The sequence below is a fragment of the Phocoena phocoena genome, chromosome 11 (genome assembly GCF_963924675.1).
Source record: "Phocoena phocoena chromosome 11, mPhoPho1.1, whole genome shotgun sequence".
Lineage (NCBI taxonomy): Eukaryota > Metazoa > Chordata > Mammalia > Artiodactyla > Phocoenidae > Phocoena > Phocoena phocoena.
Genome location: NC_089229.1, coordinates 80,882,096 through 80,900,653, shown reverse-complemented (window position 1 = coordinate 80,900,653; position 18,558 = coordinate 80,882,096). Strand labels below are relative to the sequence as shown.

At 38.1% G+C, this 18,558-nt stretch overlaps 1 protein-coding gene across 3 annotated transcripts in view; it reads right to left on the bottom strand.

Moving 5' to 3' along the window:
* The window catches only part of ITPR2 (inositol 1,4,5-trisphosphate receptor type 2), a 523,170-nt gene that overhangs the window by 208,470 nt on the left and 296,142 nt on the right, over window positions 1-18,558 (bottom strand). For all 3 annotated transcript variants that reach the window (XM_065887013.1, XM_065887016.1, XM_065887015.1), the window contains exons 35-37: window positions 17,643-17,833; window positions 12,221-12,363; window positions 7,121-7,229 (exon numbers count right to left, since the gene is read on the bottom strand). In XM_065887013.1, coding sequence (XP_065743085.1) covers window positions 7,121-7,229; window positions 12,221-12,363; window positions 17,643-17,833 — 443 coding nt within the window. The remainder of the gene's footprint in view (window positions 1-7,120; window positions 7,230-12,220; window positions 12,364-17,642; window positions 17,834-18,558) is intronic.

The following is an 18,558-nucleotide window of genomic DNA, read 5'->3' as shown; positions in this document are numbered from 1 at the left end:
TGTGCCCACCTGAATGGTCAAAGTCTTTTTGCCCAGATAAAAATATAAAATAAAAATTCCAAAGTGGAAGAGTATACCAATTATATTTCTAAAACAGATCTCTTACTGTAAGGAGACATCAACATAATTTCATATTTCCAACCATTTAGTTACCTAGTTAAAACACAATACACACATATACGCACACACTCACGCATTCACAATACAGGAATGGTAGTACAAAAGGTTTGCAACAGCACTTATTGTGTCTAGTTTAAAAAAAGAAAAACATTAGAACATACGGGAAAAATTGTACTCACCTCTAAAATGTATTTTTTTAAAAATTCTACAAAATGCAGCTGATGCTAAAACTGAAATTAATTTTCCCTTAGCAAAACAGTTATTATCAAATTCTTAAGCTACAGTGCACTCTGTACAACAATTCTACTTAAATCTGTTTATCTGCCTCCTAAAAAGTGAAATGAGTATATGCATAGAAGGTGAATGATTCCGCACAGACTCTTACAATAAGAGAAGCTTGATACAATTTACAAATTTGCAAGAATGTGATTACTGTCGGGACTGAGAAGTCTGCGTATTTGATGAAGGAGTTAAGTTCCTTGGTATATATCTGACATTCTTTTTGCTGCTCCTCCAAATCAGAAATAAAAGATTAACTACAATGATTTTTTTCCTGCTGAGGAAAACAATAAAATCTAGTTAACTCAGCGGACAGTAAGTTTTTGAGTTACAAGATGGAAGATATTTTAAAAATAACTCAAGGCATCATTTCTTAAAGATCTTTATTCCGTATCAATCCACATACCAACTTTCAAATCAAGAAGCCTCTGTCTGCCTGCACTGTTCAATGTGTAAATATCACCTACCCCACTTGGGCATTCATAAAGATCACAGCTCTCAATCAGATGCTATGCTGTTTGCTGAATGCCACATTTCCACAAGGGGCTATCTACCCTGTCATCTTATAAAGCATTGTTTAGAAATTTTATATATAATATTCAGGCTACTAGCTACTCAGACCATGATCACAGGGTGGGTCTTGGGGAGCTCGGATACTGATCTGTAGGTCTGTAAAAAGAAATCTTCAAAATCTGCACAGCTCTTGCATCATGTTGTCCCCTCACAGCTCAGTCTAAAATCTTCAAGCCTCTCCTTAGCAGCTCACTGAATAAATGGCTTAGGCTTTCCAGGACTCATGCACACAAATTTTATCAAGAACAAAACTAAAGAACTTTTCATTTTATTTAGTTGAATATCTGAGAAAACAGAAGAGGTGTGACTGTAAGTCGTATCATCTGTTTGGCTCTAACATGCAAGTTAAGACCTCAGGAGCCAAAATGTTTGGGTGGGATACCAGCTCTCTTCACCTACTAGGTGTGTGACCTCAAACTCTATACCTCAGTTCCTTCATCAGTAAAAGAGAGATATAATACTACCTATGACAAAGAGTTAAAGATTAAATAATATAAAGAGGAAGAGTATCTAATTTTCAGGAAGCTCCCAATAAATGCTAACTATCATTACTTTATAAACACCAGAGCATAAAACTACACGAGAGTAGAGGTGATTTCTAGATCCCTTTGCAATAATATTCCAAGGATATATGGCTCTTCAAACCTGAACATTTTAAGAATATTGAACTTGACTAAACATCTTTGTCATCCTGTAGATTACATGTATTGTCAGTGTAACTTACGAGTAGACAGGAATATATTCACAGGGGAAATTATGATTGGCATTCTAAATAGGTCAACTTCTTTGACTGCAAAGTAAGGAAAGAGACCGTAAATCACCAGTTCCACGGGCTACCAGGGAATATTTTCAGTACTCATTATCTTTTCTAATTCTACAGTACAGAAACTACGAATTTTATATATTCAGGATCAGATCTTATAGACATCTTTACTATTTATGATTTATATGTTTCTCCCTTTTTATGAGAGGGAATAGTTTGTAATGCTCTATAAATCTTAACAGAATTATATACTGAAGAGTGTAAGGTGAAGAAAATTGACCCCCCCCCAAAAAAAAATCCTTAAAACCAAACCAATCCATTGAACCAAGTCCTTCCTATTTCCTGCTCCACCTTCCACCAGCCCACCTCTATCCAATCCACCCAGCTCCTTCTATCTCCTGACCACCTCAGGTGAACCCTTACTCAGACCTGGACCTAAAATACCTTGAAGTACACAAACCTAAGGTGTGATGCTATAATTAAGCCACACTGTGGAGCAGCACACACATCATAACAGGTCTTTCTATTTTGTGGTAGAGAGTCACAGAAATAAGAGTAAAACAGCATGGCGCTGAGGATGGAGAACATTAGAAATCATACTGCCTTAAAGCCATTTTAAAAACATTCCTTCTCTTCTCTTTCCCTGCTCACATTTTCCAACATACATATTTTTTTTTTAATGCAAATAAACATGCCTGCTGTTGTTACCTTAAAGGAGCCTGTCAAACAGAACCCATCCCAAAGGAACACTGAGCGTCCAAGGTAGAGTTATAGATATCCTTTGTAACTTTTTGCTTTTCTACCAGAATCGCCTAAACAAACAAAACTTTATAAAATTTTTATAAAACTTAGCTAACTTTCCCCCTTTGGGACTTTCAGTATACAATTTTCATGTTTTAACCTTCAATAAAAATAAGTACTGTAACTTATAACAAACGGTACAGAGGTGATCACTGGATTTCACACAGACATGCCTAATAGAAAATTCAATTTTCATTTACTTATACTACTCTTTGCAATCTTCAAGATATTGCCACCCACATCTTCTCTCTCATCCTTTTGGTGCAAAGGAACATGAAAGCAAGGAAGAATATTAAGTAAAATTAATTTAGGAATTGTAATCAAAGGGATTACAAATTGTAAATGTTTTTAAGGTAGACTAAATACCAGATAAAACATAGTTACATAATGATTTTCCTTAATATATCATACATAGAAGGCTAATAAAATCAGAAAACTCGGTCTCAAAGTTGCAAATTGCTTTAAGGACATCTGTTTCAACCATGAAGCAAACTTGCTTCATTGCTCTATTTTTAAATTTGCACCAGCTATACACAGACACACACACATACACACACACACAAAACTTCCAGTATCAGAGACCAGATATACAAAAATGAAAATGGAGATTTTCTTTTAAGGTAAGATTTTAAATTTAAATAAGTGAAGTCTCAAATGTAGTATTTGGATAGCTTGTGTGAAAAACCCTGGTGTGAGTTTTCTGTTTTAGTTCTGAGATATCTCTTGGGAATGCTTCGATACACAGACAGAAGAAATCCAGTTGATTAAGTGTTAGACAACCAGGTATTAGGTAATGTATGTAACAATGCAATTCATTTCTCTTGAGTCCCTCCACATTACAAACCTGGAGATAACACTGCCTGCTCTATATACTTCCTAGAACTGTTGAAAGGTAGCAAAATATTTTAAAATACTTTGGAAACAGCAAAGTGCTATACATTCAAAGCATTTTTTGTCATATTCATTCACATGTAAACTGCCCTACATTCTAATCAGCCACAGGTAAGCTCTCCATCTACATTCTACATGCCATTTCTCAGTGTCAGTAAAAGGATCATTGTGATAGACTGGATAATGGCCCTCCCCAAAGATGTCTATGCCCTAACCAACCAGAACCTGAGAATGTTACCTTACACAGCAAGTGAATTTTGCAGATGTGATTCAGTTAAGGATCTTTCGATGGGGAGATTATACTGAATTATCTAGGTGGTTCCTATGTAATCACAAGTGTCCTCATAAGAGGGAGCCAGGAGGGTCAGAGTAAGAGAAGGGGATGTGACAATGGAGTCTGTGTGTGTGTGTGTGTGTGTGTGTGTGTGTGTGTGTGTGTGTGTGAGAGAGAGAGAGAGAGAGATAGAGAGAGAGAGAGTGGGGGGGGGAGGGGGAGTTGAAGATACTACTGCTGCTGGCTTTGGAGATGGAGGGAGAAGCCATGAGCCAAGGAGCACAGGAGGCCTCTAGAAGCTAAAAAAAGCAAAGAAACGAATTTTCTCCTAGAGTCTCCAGAAAGAACGCAATCGACACCTTGATTTTAAACTTCAACCTCCAAAGCCGTAAGATAATAAACATGTGGGTTGTAAACCACTAACTTTCTGATAAATAGGAAACTAATATGATCATGAAAGCACAAACCACCTGTTATCCCAGGACTGATATTCACAATTTTTTTCTGAGAATACACAATAAGTTGTAAAATAATAGCTTTGACCAGTTTCTGAATCTGTTTCCCAAGCCCATTTCCCCCAGACTGGCGAGTCCTTTAGGTCCCCTCCACTGGCACGGATAACGGAACACTAGCTGTGTAAGACGGGCCAACTGACAACATGTAGAGATCGTCCAGGCCTGTCTCTTTCCCAGCATAGGTATTTGAATCATTCTGGATCTAATATGCTTTTTAAAAAAATTTCTTGGGGGAAAAACGTCTTCTCCTTCCACTAGTAGAAATGCTTCTCATTCTAAAACATTTAGAATGAAAAAGTTGTTTAAGATGTAGAATTCTTTCAGTTAAAAATTTTTTTCTTACTCTGTCTTTAGTAAACATGGAAATTAAGAAATAATACTTAAGTCTCTTTCAGGTTTTTCTTTCTAAGTTAATGACTACACTTCCATATTCTTTAATATTTTCTTAGAGGTTTTCTAAACCTTTATCTATTTTGGATATTATATTCTGCTATGTTCCGCCTGCCTATGACTTAAAATCTGGACCTCTAAACATGCTGGACAAAATATATTAACCTTTCTTAATAGTGATATACACCATTTGTAAAAGTTGGCTGTGATCTAATAAATTAGGCAGAGAGGAAGGAGTTCCAGTTTAAGCCCTGGTTCTGACACTGCCGTGTGACCTTGAGCAAATCACATAACCTCTCTGGTCTCAGTGACGTCATCTATAAAACAACGAACTTGAACTAAAACACCCAGATGCAGTGTCTTAAAAGAGAGGTACAAAGTATTTTGCTAATTCTATTGAGAAAGTAGTCACCTCTGGCAAAAACAATTGATAAGTACTCCTCATTAGCTCCTTCACAAAGATAACACTAGGGATACTGAGGCTTGTTTGGACTTTAACAATCCTGATTCCGGATGTAGCAAGCCTCAGTGCAGGGAAAGCCTGAGGGACACTGCAGGCACACTGAGTGGCACAGATTTTGAGAGGCTAATGGATGAGGAAGGGTGGGAGGAAGCATAGGGGGCACCATGGAGAGCCTGGAACACCAAGGCAGTGCAGAGCCCCTGAAGGTTCCTGAAAGGCTCTCGTGATCTCTGCAGATTGTGACCGGAGTCCACTAGCATGTGAAATGTACCCCGTGGTGGCCCTTAGCAAGCCGTGCCATTCGCCACCTTCTCCCCAGTGCCCAGGCACAAGAACCGGCGCTTAATAGTTGCTCACAGTGTGTGCTGAGCTGAGTGAATGAGCCCGAATAGCCTTTCTCGTCTGACCCTTTCCCTGAGGACCGTGTCCTAAGGGTGCCATGCTTATTATGCGTGATGGGAATGGTGTCCTTGGAGTTATGAAAACAGCAGCCCTGCCTCCCTTCAGGAGGTCTCAGGGAGCTGGGCTATTGGAGTTTTCTAGACAAGAGGAAATGAAAGGCTGAACTAGTGACAGCCCTGGGAATGGAAAGGAGAAACAGCTGCCAGCATGATTTATTTTAGGGTGGTTTGGGAGATTTGCTGAAATACTCTTGACCAGTCAGAGTAAAATGTTACTTGATTTCTTCCCTATTTTCCTTTAGAGAAATTCAATAATAATCTAGTATATAAAATTGGAAGGCTTATTATGTATATTCTGATAAGCACAAGTTACTTATCATAAACCTCACTCTTCTGTCAAAAATTCATATGATCCCATTTTTCTACCTTTAGGATCTAGTACGTCAGCCAAAATCAAACAATCTACAGCAATATTTTGAGGAACCAAAGAAAAACAACAAAAAGCCCCAAGGAACTCTATGTACCATTTTTTTAAAGGATACCATATACTCAAACTTATAAGCATATTTCTTGAGTCCTATGTCACAGAAACATTTGCTAAAACTGCATTGACCACCTCACCTGTATTTTGATGTTTCTCAAATATAGATTAAATGAACTAACACAAAGCTGAAGTCATTTTGATTACTGAAGAAACATCTGATTCAGATGCTGTATTTTAAAGCTATGCCCCTTCTATTAATATCCAAGATTCCACTGTATTTCTTTTCTACAAGAATACTTTTTTAAAAAAAAACCCTACCACTACAATCTTTTTGGAATTAGATAGCATATACATAAATGAATAAATAAAAATAAAATCCTTCCAATTTTAAACACAGCAGGTGATTAGTATTTACAGAAAAAACCAAAAAAATTATTAAGGAGCATGGTACAAATTATGTTTGATACCTAGCATAAAAGTAAAGGGTAAAGGTAGCTAGCTAAAAAACCTACACTAGATATATATTTTATATTTAAGTGTATCACCTTGGGTATTAAACATGCTGCTAGCTAACTCTTAATGAGCAACTGAGCTGTCATTTTTAATAGCAGACTGACAATTATTACCTATAAGTTGATATTCCCTGAAAAGTCATCTGTGCAATACTTACATTAATACAGTTAAGAATAGAAACTTACAGTTGCATTTATTTTAAAAAGTATTATTTTATAATACTTGGCATAATATTATAGAAAATGACATGAACATATATTTACAATGAAAAATCAACATATTCCAAAATGCAGAGACCATTTCAATACGCAGCAGAACTTTATACAGAATCTTAATAACGCATCTCAGTTGCTCATTGTTAAAAAAATTTACTTGGTCTGTTGATGTTATATGAGAAAAATATACATAATCAAGATAAAATATGATAAAAAATAAACCAAATACTTGGGCCATTCTAATCTTAGTTCCTTCTCACATCAAAGCAGACATGAGAGTTGAACAGCATAAAAACTCAAATTATCTAATTCATCTAAGTACACGACACCATTAACACGTAATGCAAGGAATTATATAATAGCCTATTGTAATTCATTCATTATAATATTCTAGAAATTCTATTTTGTTTTCAAATACTAAGAAAAAATTTTAAATACCTCTTCCACAAAGCTGTCTTTCTTCTCTAGCATTTCTCGTAAAGTTTGAAGAATTTTAATGCACAATTTTTCTTCTTTCTCCATCAGTTTCTTTGTATGATTGATCAACCTTAAAAGAAAACATTAAACTTTAATAGGACAGTGGTTTCTCTTCAAGCTATATACTAACATCATACGCTAGAGGAAAAAAAATCACACTATTATTTGAGAGTATAAAGCAAACCAGATACATGTTGTCGAAGTTTTAAAATTATACTTCAGCTTATAAGCTTTGTATTATAAAGCCTTTGTTTTATAGTCAGTTTATCCCAGTGCACATGGATACCTGCAGTATATTACATTTTATTATATTATGTCATACTATATTATTTTCTATGTACTATATCACATTAACTGTATAGTAGAGCAGCAGTACACAACTTTTGAACCTTAGCATTAATGGGCTGCTTTCCAGTTTCCATTAATAATAATTGCTATTTTTCACTGCTAGGGCTTGGTAGAAACAGGCAGTTTTTGTGATTAGAATAAAAAAAAACAAGTAACATCAACACAGTCTACCCATTTACTACTTTTGCTATAATTTGGGCAAAGACTCTAATTAATTTTACAGTGGTGACTTCTACACTGGTGCTCTGTCAAGAGAAAAGTTTGCAGATCACAGTTCTATAACTCTCCAAAAATTCAGATTCAAGTAAGACGTTCAGAATCTGAATTTACAGCTTAGCACATATAGCTCACGTTGTTAAAAAGCTGGTTCTCAAAATGACCCTGTGAGATGTGTCCTCCTAGAAAAACAAAACGATGTAGAATATAACGGAATGATCTGATTTCAGTGACATAACAGGAGTCCTGAGGGACAGAGCCCTGAGGAAAAGTGAGCTTTCGCTAGATAATATCCAGGAGTGCTTATCAGCTCTCAGGGTGAAGTATGAGGACCTCCCCTGGATTTTCTCCATTCATCCTCACAGCAAGCTAATGTAATAGTTTCTATTATCAGGCTAATTTTGCTCATGAGAAAACAGAGCCCCAAAGAGAGAAAGTAACTTGTCTCTGGTTACACAGTTGTTCAGTGGTGGGATCTGGAAATAGACCCCAGGACCATCTGACTTCAGGGCCAAAATTCTGAAGCACCACTTTGTGGAGACAGGACCCTTCACTGATGAAGAGTCCTGACACACGCTAGGTTGTACACAGCTGCCTCTTATGTGACACGGTAAGTGCTATAGCAGAGGCAGTGGCAAATGCCATAAACTGGACAAAGAGACAATTATATTCTGTTGGGGGAGCTGCGTAGGGCTGATCAGAGAAGGTCTCGGTGACAAGGTAACATTTAACTATACAGATTTCACCTGGCAGGGAAGAGTGCAGAGAAAAGGCATCCTCGCAAAGGAAATGAACAAAGGGCAGATGCAGAAAGCTGAAGGCACGTCCAGGGAAGAAGTACTCCAACTGCCAGCTGACACTTAAAGACGTGGAAGAGGAGAGTGTAAGAGGTGCAGCCTGAAAAGACGGATCTGGGAATATCGTGCTAAAGAGTCTGGAATTTATGCTGTAGAAAATGGGGAACCACTGTGTTAAAGGACTTGTATGGCCCTGCCTACCTGTGACAAAGATACGTCAGATGGAGGTGGGCACAAGGGCACAGAAGAGTGAGAACAAGCAAGAGATGAACAGGGCATGTGATGGGGTAAGGGTACCAAAAGCAATATTGAAACAAAATAGCCAAGACCTGGCAAACGACGACATACAGAAAGTGGAAGAAGAGAGGGAAGGGAGATCACAGATGCCTGAAATGGGTGAGTTGGGTCAGTAGATGGAATATGATACTTTTAAATGACACCTATTTCACACTGTGAAGGAACAGTGATTTCCTTTTAGACATGTTACATCTGGGCAGGGTGCTATATGTCCATCTGGTCAGGCACAATTATTGTTCTAAAGTTCTCCTGACAAGAAAAAAAAAAAAACCTGCCTCTCTAAAACCTCAGCTATTCAGTCTTTTTTTTCCCACATGATATAGTCTTTAAAGATATGAAAATCATTTGATGGACACTGTAAATTTCTTTTGATTTTTTTTCTCTCTTAGGCTATTTCCATTTTCTTTAAATTTTCTTTAGATAAAATATTTAATTCACTAACCATCTGAAAATATCAGTGGGAATGAATGAACACTTGCTCGGGATTTACACAGGTATTCGTCTATCATATAATGTTTGGTTGAGTTAGATCAGGTGACTTTCAAATACTGTTTTCTATGAACCCCACCATGCAAATACATGTCTGTGAGTGCATTTGTAAAACTAATGCAAAAGTTACCTTTACTCTATAAGATGCACTCTGATATTCTGTATTCTTTCCTAATTCATTTTTTAAAATTAACAGTTGCCTCTTCTCCACAAGTCACATACCACAGTTTGGGAAACACTGAGCTGCTTCCTTCATAAGAGAGGAGTGAGTGCTGATATGAATGAACTATAAGCAGCCACCATAAAAGCTAACACCCACAATGACCTCTTCTCTTCTCTCTTACTCTATGTGAAATCTGGTCCTTTCCTGGGGTTTAGCCCTCGCATTCTCCTGCAGACCCATCTGACTCAACAAGTTCCAGGAATTAAATTCATTTGAGGAAGTCAGGAGGCCCACTTAAGGTCTACAGCAATTAATGAAGTTGGACTCTAATTTTAATAGATATCTTTGCAAATAAAACTCTTGGTTCTTCCCAGAATTAAGGAAGGAGTAAGTAAACAGATATCCCTGAGCCTCTGGCCATACTACAATCACACACATACAAAAGAACAAAAATCTTTTCTCTAACCACTACACTATGTGTGACACCCTCTTCCTCCACCTGGGTGTAGGACCTGTGATATATTCCCATTATCATATCACTCTGCTTCTGTCCTTTGAATTTACCTAATATTGCAACAGATTTGCTTCATCTTCAGCACAGGTCAATATTTTCTTGATATCCTGAGTTACTTCATATTACCTTCTTACAGACCTATATCTTTACGTTCTAGACGAGTGCTGTCCAACAGAACTTTTTCTGTGATAATTAAAATATCCTGTATCTGGGCTGCCTTAGTTGTTGGCCACTAACTACATATGTCTATTGAGTACTTAAAATGTGGCAAATGTAACTGAGGAACTAAATATTTTATTTTTATTTAATTAATTTAAACGTTCATTTAAGTAGCCATGGATAGTTAGCAGCTACTGTATTGACACTCTAATTGTTGACACTCAATCAGCAAACTCTTGTTCTAAAGGGCCAAACAGTAAATATTAATAGTTTAGGCTCTGTAGGCCATGCAGACTAGGCAACTAGTGGGTTCTTCTACAATAGTATGAAAGCCGCCATAGATGACAATATGTAAATAAATGTGTGTGGCTGTGTTTCAACAAAACTTTATTTGCAAAAATGATCAACGACCTGTGAGCCAGAGTTTGCCAATCACTTGTCTAAACTATCAAGTCTCTGGGATATAGCTATAGTATCATATGAATATACTGGAGTTAAAATTCTCAGGGTTATTACCCACGTTTTAACCTATATTCTATACATTGATACCTATTCATGGGAGGTTAAGTATATTTGTCAAAGACCCTATTTTTATACTAGGCAATATCTCTACTTAATTTTTTTTCCCAATGGCTTCCACCATCATCAGTTTTGCAGACACTCTGGACCTCTTCATTTCAAAATTCTTATTAGAAGTCTGGCCAATGTCCAGACAAACCCATTCTTCCCAGGCCCCTTAAGATATAGCGATCAAGGGGCTTCCCTGTTGGTGCAGTGGTTGAGAGTACACCTGCTGATGCAGGGGACACAGGTTTGTGCCCCGGTCCGGGAAGATCCCACATGCCGCGGAGCGGCTAGGCCCGTGAGCCATGGCCGCTGAGCCTGCGTGTCCGGAGCCTGTGCTCCGCAACGGGAGAGGCTACAGCAGTGAGAGGCCCACATACCGCAAAAAAAAAAAAGATATAGCGATCAAAAGCCAAGAATCCGTGATTCTGGCCATAATACAGAAACCCACCTATTCTTCAACATGACCCCTGCAGTCAGTTCTTTGCACCCCATACCTTGTTCTCTCTCCCCGAATCCCAGCTTTAACTGGTAAAAGAAAGAACATACTTCTTGTGTCTCCACAACCTTCAATTTCGCCCTCAGTATGTCAACAGAGGAGGTTTTGAGACCATTTCAGTTGCATCCTCAACCGCACAGGAACAGGCTGTGATGGATAATGGTCAAGAGGGTTGGAAGCCTCTTCTGACTCTCCATCCAGATACTCTCCCCAAGGTGACCAAGCACCTCTGACCGGCCATCTTGAGTCTACATGTAATTACTTCGCAAATCACTCAGCCAAGGGTCCTCAACATTAAGGTCTGTCTTTTCTTTCTGGAGCTACTTACACTTTTTCTCACAACTGCTTTTATTTCCTTAAGAATTGTTCCTTTACCATTAAAATGAAAATATGCTACGATTGACACATCTACTCTAATAGACCTGACAATACCACAGAAATGCTGAGAGAAATACGTAAATGAGAAAGCTACAGATGAGGATCATCAAGGCATCATGGGAGGTGCTGGGTGGAGACTTAACAGCTCTTCCCCGAAGCATGCCTGGGCCCCAGCCTGCTCATCTCTAAAATGAGGCTCAACCTCGCAGAGCACTTGTGCAGATTAGATAACACACACAGGATAACAATGCACATAGGAAGGCCTCAATAAATGCTACTACCCTTTCCTTCCTCTCTCTGCTAATGAAAATCAGTGACTTTAAACAGGAATCTTTTAAAACTTCATACCATACAGTTATAGAAAGGAATCAGAACCAAGATACTCTTTTATGTGATACTTTGTGGCCAATAATGACATTTCATTTTCAGCAAATATTAATAAATGTAAGTTGAACGTCACCAAAACAGAATTTCTGTTGAATCAGACTAATTTTTTGGAGGTATATTTTAACACGGATTTTAGACCTTTTACATGCTCTGCGAACTGTCATTAGGCAACAGCAGAGTAAAAAGCAGGGACGTCAGAGGCCAGCTCAGGGTAGCAGCACCTGCAGCATCTCAGGCTGTACGCACTTACTTGGACATGAAAGCACCGCATCTTATTCTTGCATCGCTCCCCTCAGGAAACAGTAGCTCTGGACTGTACAGCACATCAACCAACACAGAGAATTCAGCCTGCATCATCGGGCTGAACTGTTGCTCCAAGGACGCCACTACATCCTAAGGAATAAAGCACAAGAGAGACCATGTAAAGACCTAACTCGGATTTCATCCTTTGAAGATAGGACAACCTTAAGAATACTAACCAGGAATGAGATGTGGGAATTTCAGAGAAGAGGGACCCTACTTCCCACGGTACCAAATGTCTGTGCTTTAAGTATAGGCTGGTTTTCCGTATGAAAACTGTTTGAGTCTCCTTTTTCATTTATACTATAAGGGAGGGGTGGGTAGCTATATGATTTCTAAGGATATACAGACAAGATGATAAGTCAGTAAAGCCACTGTTACGAGCACTGCAGTGTTTAAGATTGCAATAGAGACGATGCAGGTATTCATCAAATTGGGGTATGCTCAGCAAACAGCTAAAAAAGACTTCATATATGTCATTGGTCATCCGGAACTAACCATTTCTTCCAACGGGAAAATTCCTTGACGTATTATCTGAACCAGCAGTAGTACTGTACAAGGGTTCAATGGCACTTAATAGTATTTCAAATTATATTTTTTGATAGACACTATTGGTCACCTGCCAATAGCCTTTCCTCATCCTCTTCCTTGCTAACAGAATCTCCATGTTATTTCTCAGTCAGGTAACAACGTTCTCAAGGAGATGAGCTCCCTCAGCCTAAAGACAAGATTGATTAGTTTAAGCCAGTCATGGTCATTCCATTTCCCCTGCCAGTAATTGATTAGGAATGATTATGTGACATCGTCCTGGCCAGTAAGACATCTGGCGAAGTCTGCTGAGTGTGGGGCTGTGTATAGGGGGAGGACGGGGCAGATTCTTTAGGAACTACCTATGATAGTAGAACCTACAGTATACTTGATACTACAGTATACTTGAGATAGTAGCTATCTCAAGACAGCTCGAGAGTGTGAAAATCCAAAATATGAGGCAGCCCTCTTATGACCTTTGGAGACCAGCCTTACACTGAAAGGCAACAGACCAATGGTGTTAAGGCCTGGACCTATCAAGCAACTGAACTAAACACCTCAGGAAGAGCCCCAGATCCAGATCCCTTGCTATGCGAAAGATATATTTTTTTATTGTTTAAGCCACTTTTAGCTGAATATCGTGTTAATTATAGCTGAAAGCATCTGACATGTTTCTAAAACGGACTATAAGCAATGATAATTTACTGAACATTCCTTAATGATTAAAGCATCCCCTCTTTGTTTTTAAGATAACTAAGTTAGAAAATAAACCAAAAAATACGCATAAAGCAATACTTTATTCACCCATACCTGTGGCATATTTTGTTAAGCAGAAGACTGACTGCCGATTGCTTATTGTTACTCTCAGCTATAGCAACATGCTTTTTTTTTTTTTAATTGGTTGCACCAGGTCTTAGTTGCAGCAGGCGGGCTCCTTAGTTGCGGCAGGCAGGCTCCTTAGTTGTGGCATGCGAACTCTTAGTTTCTGCACGCACATGGGATCTAGTGCCATGACCAGGTATTGAACCCAGGCCCCCTGCATTGGGAGCACGGAGTCTTAACCACTGTGCCACCAGGGAAGTCTGAAAACATGTGTTTTTATGTTATTTTCTTCCTGGTAGCCTCTTGATTTCTTATGGCTAGATCTCAGGGGTTAACTTGTTTAACTCTTTCCTCTCTTTGTAGCAAAAGTGATCATTTCTACTTCAATTACTCTAAATAAGCTTTCTGAGAAATTCCTCATGACAGCTAGCAGAGACTACTAGAGAGGAAATCATATAAATGGGAAACTAGATATTATACAAAGGTGGGAAAAGAATATGCTTATCCAATGTGGCCATATTTAATAAAACATCACTAACACATACCTATCTTTCAGATTACCTCTCTTCTTCCTTTCATTTACTAAACAAATTGTGCCCAGGCTTCTATGATGTGAATTCTGTCTTTATCTCCTATTTTGATCATGGGCCAACTATGTGATCTCTGATTCATTATTTCTCCACGTGAAAACCCAGGATAATGATACTAGCAATTACATGGGATTAAAAGTAAATACATAAAACAGCCTCTACGATGTCTTGTAATAACCTATAATGGAAAAGAGTCTGAAAAAGAATCATCGTCGAATGCCTGAAGCTAACACAACATTGTAAATTAACTATACTTCAATTTTTTTAAATGGTTAAAAAAAATCAGGCTCTAACACGTATTGACCACTTAGTATTCCTGAATAAATGTTAGTAATTATTGAGTACCAGTTAGCTGCAACCATCACCCTGTTGCCAGACCTAGTGGTTCCTTTTCTGACCTCATGTCACCCAACCACTGCTAAGCATTGTATACACTTGTCCCTGCTCTGTCAAACACTTTCTGTGCTTGGCTTCTGTAACATCGCACTCACCTTATTTTCCACCTACGTCCTGACCACTCCTTAACCAGCTCCTGGTAGCTCCTGGTCCTTTTTCTTCTATTACAGTTTCTTGTGAGGAATCTCACGCAATTCCATGGTTTTAATATCATACGTATGCTGAAAATCCCCCCATTTATATTTCCTGTATGGACATCTTTCCAAACCACTTCAGACTCATATATCCAGCAGCCTATTTGACACACTCACAGAGACACTGACATAGACATTCAACACTTAAAATTCTCCATACAGAACACCTGATTCCAACTCTCCCATTCTTCCCTATCTTAGCAAATGATCCAATCATATCATACCCAGGCTCATCCTTGATTTCTCTTTCCAACATCCCACATCTCATCCATCCATCCACCAAGTCCCACTAGACCTAGGGGACCAACTATATCCAAAGTTCAGCTACTTATCTTCATTGCTGCTGCTATCCCCTTAAGCCAAGCCACCAATACCTTTTGCCTGAATTAATACAATAACTACCTAACTAGACTCACTGCTTCCATGTCTGGACCCTATAATCCATTCACCATTCAAAATCCACAGTGTTTTTTAAAAGGTAAACCAAGTCATGCCTATACTCTGCTAAAAATCTCCAATGATTTTCCATCACATTTAGAATAAATCCAAATGCTTTACCATGGAAGTCTCTACATGAATTGGCTCCTTATTTCATAATACTCTCTTCCTTTGCTCACTCCTGCCCCAATGGGCTTCTCTTGGTTCTTCAAACCCACATCCTCATTCCTGCCTTAACATCTCTGCATTTACTCTTCCCTCCCCATAAAGCTCTCTATCCTCCTATCTTTGAACAGATTATTCCTCTTCATTATTTGGGTCTCAACTCACTGTCTCCTTAATAGAGAGGAGCTCCCTCACTGCAGGATCACTCTCCCAGCGATTCTCCATCATATTGTTATACTGATTTATTTTATTCATAGCAGTTTTAATTCTCTAACATCATACCACTTACTTAATGCATCAGAATGCATTTTCTATGAGGGCACAGACCTCATGGTTCTATCTCCAGTACTTAACACAGTGGCTGGAACGGAGTTTTCATCAAATATATATTTATCCAGCGAATGCCAATGACTGTGCTAAAAGAAGTTTAAAGCACGCCCTCTTTATTTCTCCCCTGAAATGTCTACCCCTCTGGCTCTCATGAACCTGACTTCCCTCCTTTCTGACAGTGTCTTTTTTTCCTCATTTATTTGGCCATTCTGCCACTTCCGGCCGCTCACAAAATGTTCTTTGTTTTTCCTATCACTATACTCTCTATTTCAGCAATACCAACCACTATCCTCACTCCAACTATTATCTCCAAATATAGACTTACCTTCCAATACATTCAGTAGCCTATAAACCTAATTCACTGTATGTTCAATGATCATAGCCAACATCCTTTTACCGGATCCTCTCCTTCCCTCTTACAATGAAGAGTCTATAACATCACCTAGTCTCCAATCATCAGTGCCTCTTAAACACCCCTCATGTCCCCTCTCTGTCTCCATCCAAAAACCACCAGGTCTGTTCACCCTGCCTTCATTATTGTATATAACACCTATTTTTTCATTTCATTGATACCACCACCTGGCTGATATGTTTAGTAATTTCTTATTAATCTGCCTTCCTCTAGTCTCTTCCTGATATTTCTATCCTGCAAACCAATAACTGCTTACTCATTTATAATGACATTTTCCTCAAAACATTTAATGACTTATAACCTTCAAGTTTTCAGACTGAGTCTAACTTGTTTTTTGTTTTTTTTTTTCCCCTTCGGCTTTGCCACGCGGCATGCAGGATCTTAGTTCCCCGACCAGGAATCAAACCTGTGGCCCTGTGGCCCCTGCAGTGGAAGCACGGAATCTTAACCACTGGACCACCAGGGAAGTCCCTAACTTGTCTTTATAATCACGTATAATGCTCATCTATCAAAACTCTGAACCTTCACCATTTAATCTACTCATTACCTCTTACAATATTTATTCCAGTTCATGTCTTGACCATTCTTCATGCCAAGAACTTTCCTCAAGCCATACCCCAGATCATCCCATGAAATCTTCCACTAATTATGTGAGAGGAAAGATATCTGTTATGGGCTGAATTGTGTCCCTCTCAAAACTCATATGATAAAGCCCTAACCCTGGTACTTCAATGTGACTATATTTGGAGTTAGGGCCTTTAAAGGGGTAATTCAGTTAAAATGAATTCATATGGATGGCCTCTAGTCCAAAATGCCCGGTGTCCTTATAAGAAGAGATTAGGGCACAGATGTGTATGTGCACAGAGGGAAGACCATATGAGGACACAGTGACAAGTAGGCCATCTGCAAGCCAAGGAGAGAGGCCTCAGAAGAAAACAACCTGCTAACACCTTGATCTTGAATTTCTAGCTCCAGAACTGTGAGAAAATAAATTTCTGTTGGTTAAACCACCCAGTCTGTGGTATTTTGTGATGGCAGTCCAAGCAGACTAATACAATGTCCCTCTTTACTCAGTGTCCCAGAATGTCCAGGCCAAAAACAGGAGTGGGATACTATGCAAATAAATTGGGAGTAAAGGTGCTCACACCATTCTCACCAAAGGAGTATAAAAGGATATTTAGAGATGAATTCAAGCAAGGTTGTGAATCTTTATTACATGAGTCTTTACAGTAAATTATTTTACCTAATGTATTGAAGTTATTAAGACCCATTACTCTACTATCAGAGCACATTAAATAATACATACTCACCAAAAACAACTCACCACAACTTCTACCTAGAAGCTATGCTTTTTAAAAGGGTGGTGTTCGTAGGACATTGTAAAGTCTGGTCCCCAACTAGAATTTGATATTTTTAACCATATTTTATTTATGTGACTACATATATTAAAAATTATAATTTAGAAAATATTAATGCCATTTCATGCTCTTATTGTACCTGTAACTTTTCAATAATATTTCTATAATCCCAAGAAGGCCCTCCAAGAGCTTCCTTAAAGCGTGGTCCAGAGCGAGCTGACAGTCTCCAACCCATGGCCGCTCTCTGCACCATATTGGAATGACTCTTCATAAAAAGAGTATTAACTTGGCCGTCCAAATCCACTGGAATGGCAATTCCACGATTCTTTGCTGAAAAAGAAAGATTTAAAATATTTTCCTCTTTATTTGACTAAAGCTACTTGCATGCTATCAAAATAATTTTATAAAGATAGAACAAATAAAAAAGAAAAAAATAAGATAAATAAATTCTGGGATGTAATGTAAAGCATATAGTTAGCCATAGTGTATTATATATTTGAAAGTTACTAAGAGAATAGATCTTAAATGTTCTCATCACAAGAAAAAAATTGTAACTATGTGAAATGAGGATTGTTAACTAAATTTATTGTAGTTTCACAATATATACATATTCACAATATATACATTTCACAATATATACATATATCAATGACAATATTATATGTCAATTATATCTCAGTAAAACTGGGGGAAAAAAGAAAATGTCAAACCTTCAAATTCTGTCAAATTATTTTATATAATGGCAAAAGTTTTTAACTTGAAAGTATCTCAATTCTTAAGACTAATTATTAAAGTGGGCTCATTAAACATTCAAGAATTCATGTGATTTCTTGATGGTTAATGTTTGAAATGCACTTTACAAAGCACCAATATGGCAAAACACTGTATACCAACCATGTAAATTTGTACCTTCCAAGATGCAAAGGAAAATTAAAAAGCAGACAGAAGACACATGATAAAATCCTGCCAGTCCATTTTATTACTATAATTCACGTGTAGGTGTCTGTGCACAAACATGCACAAATGCACAAAACTGCATGTGGTAAAACATCTGA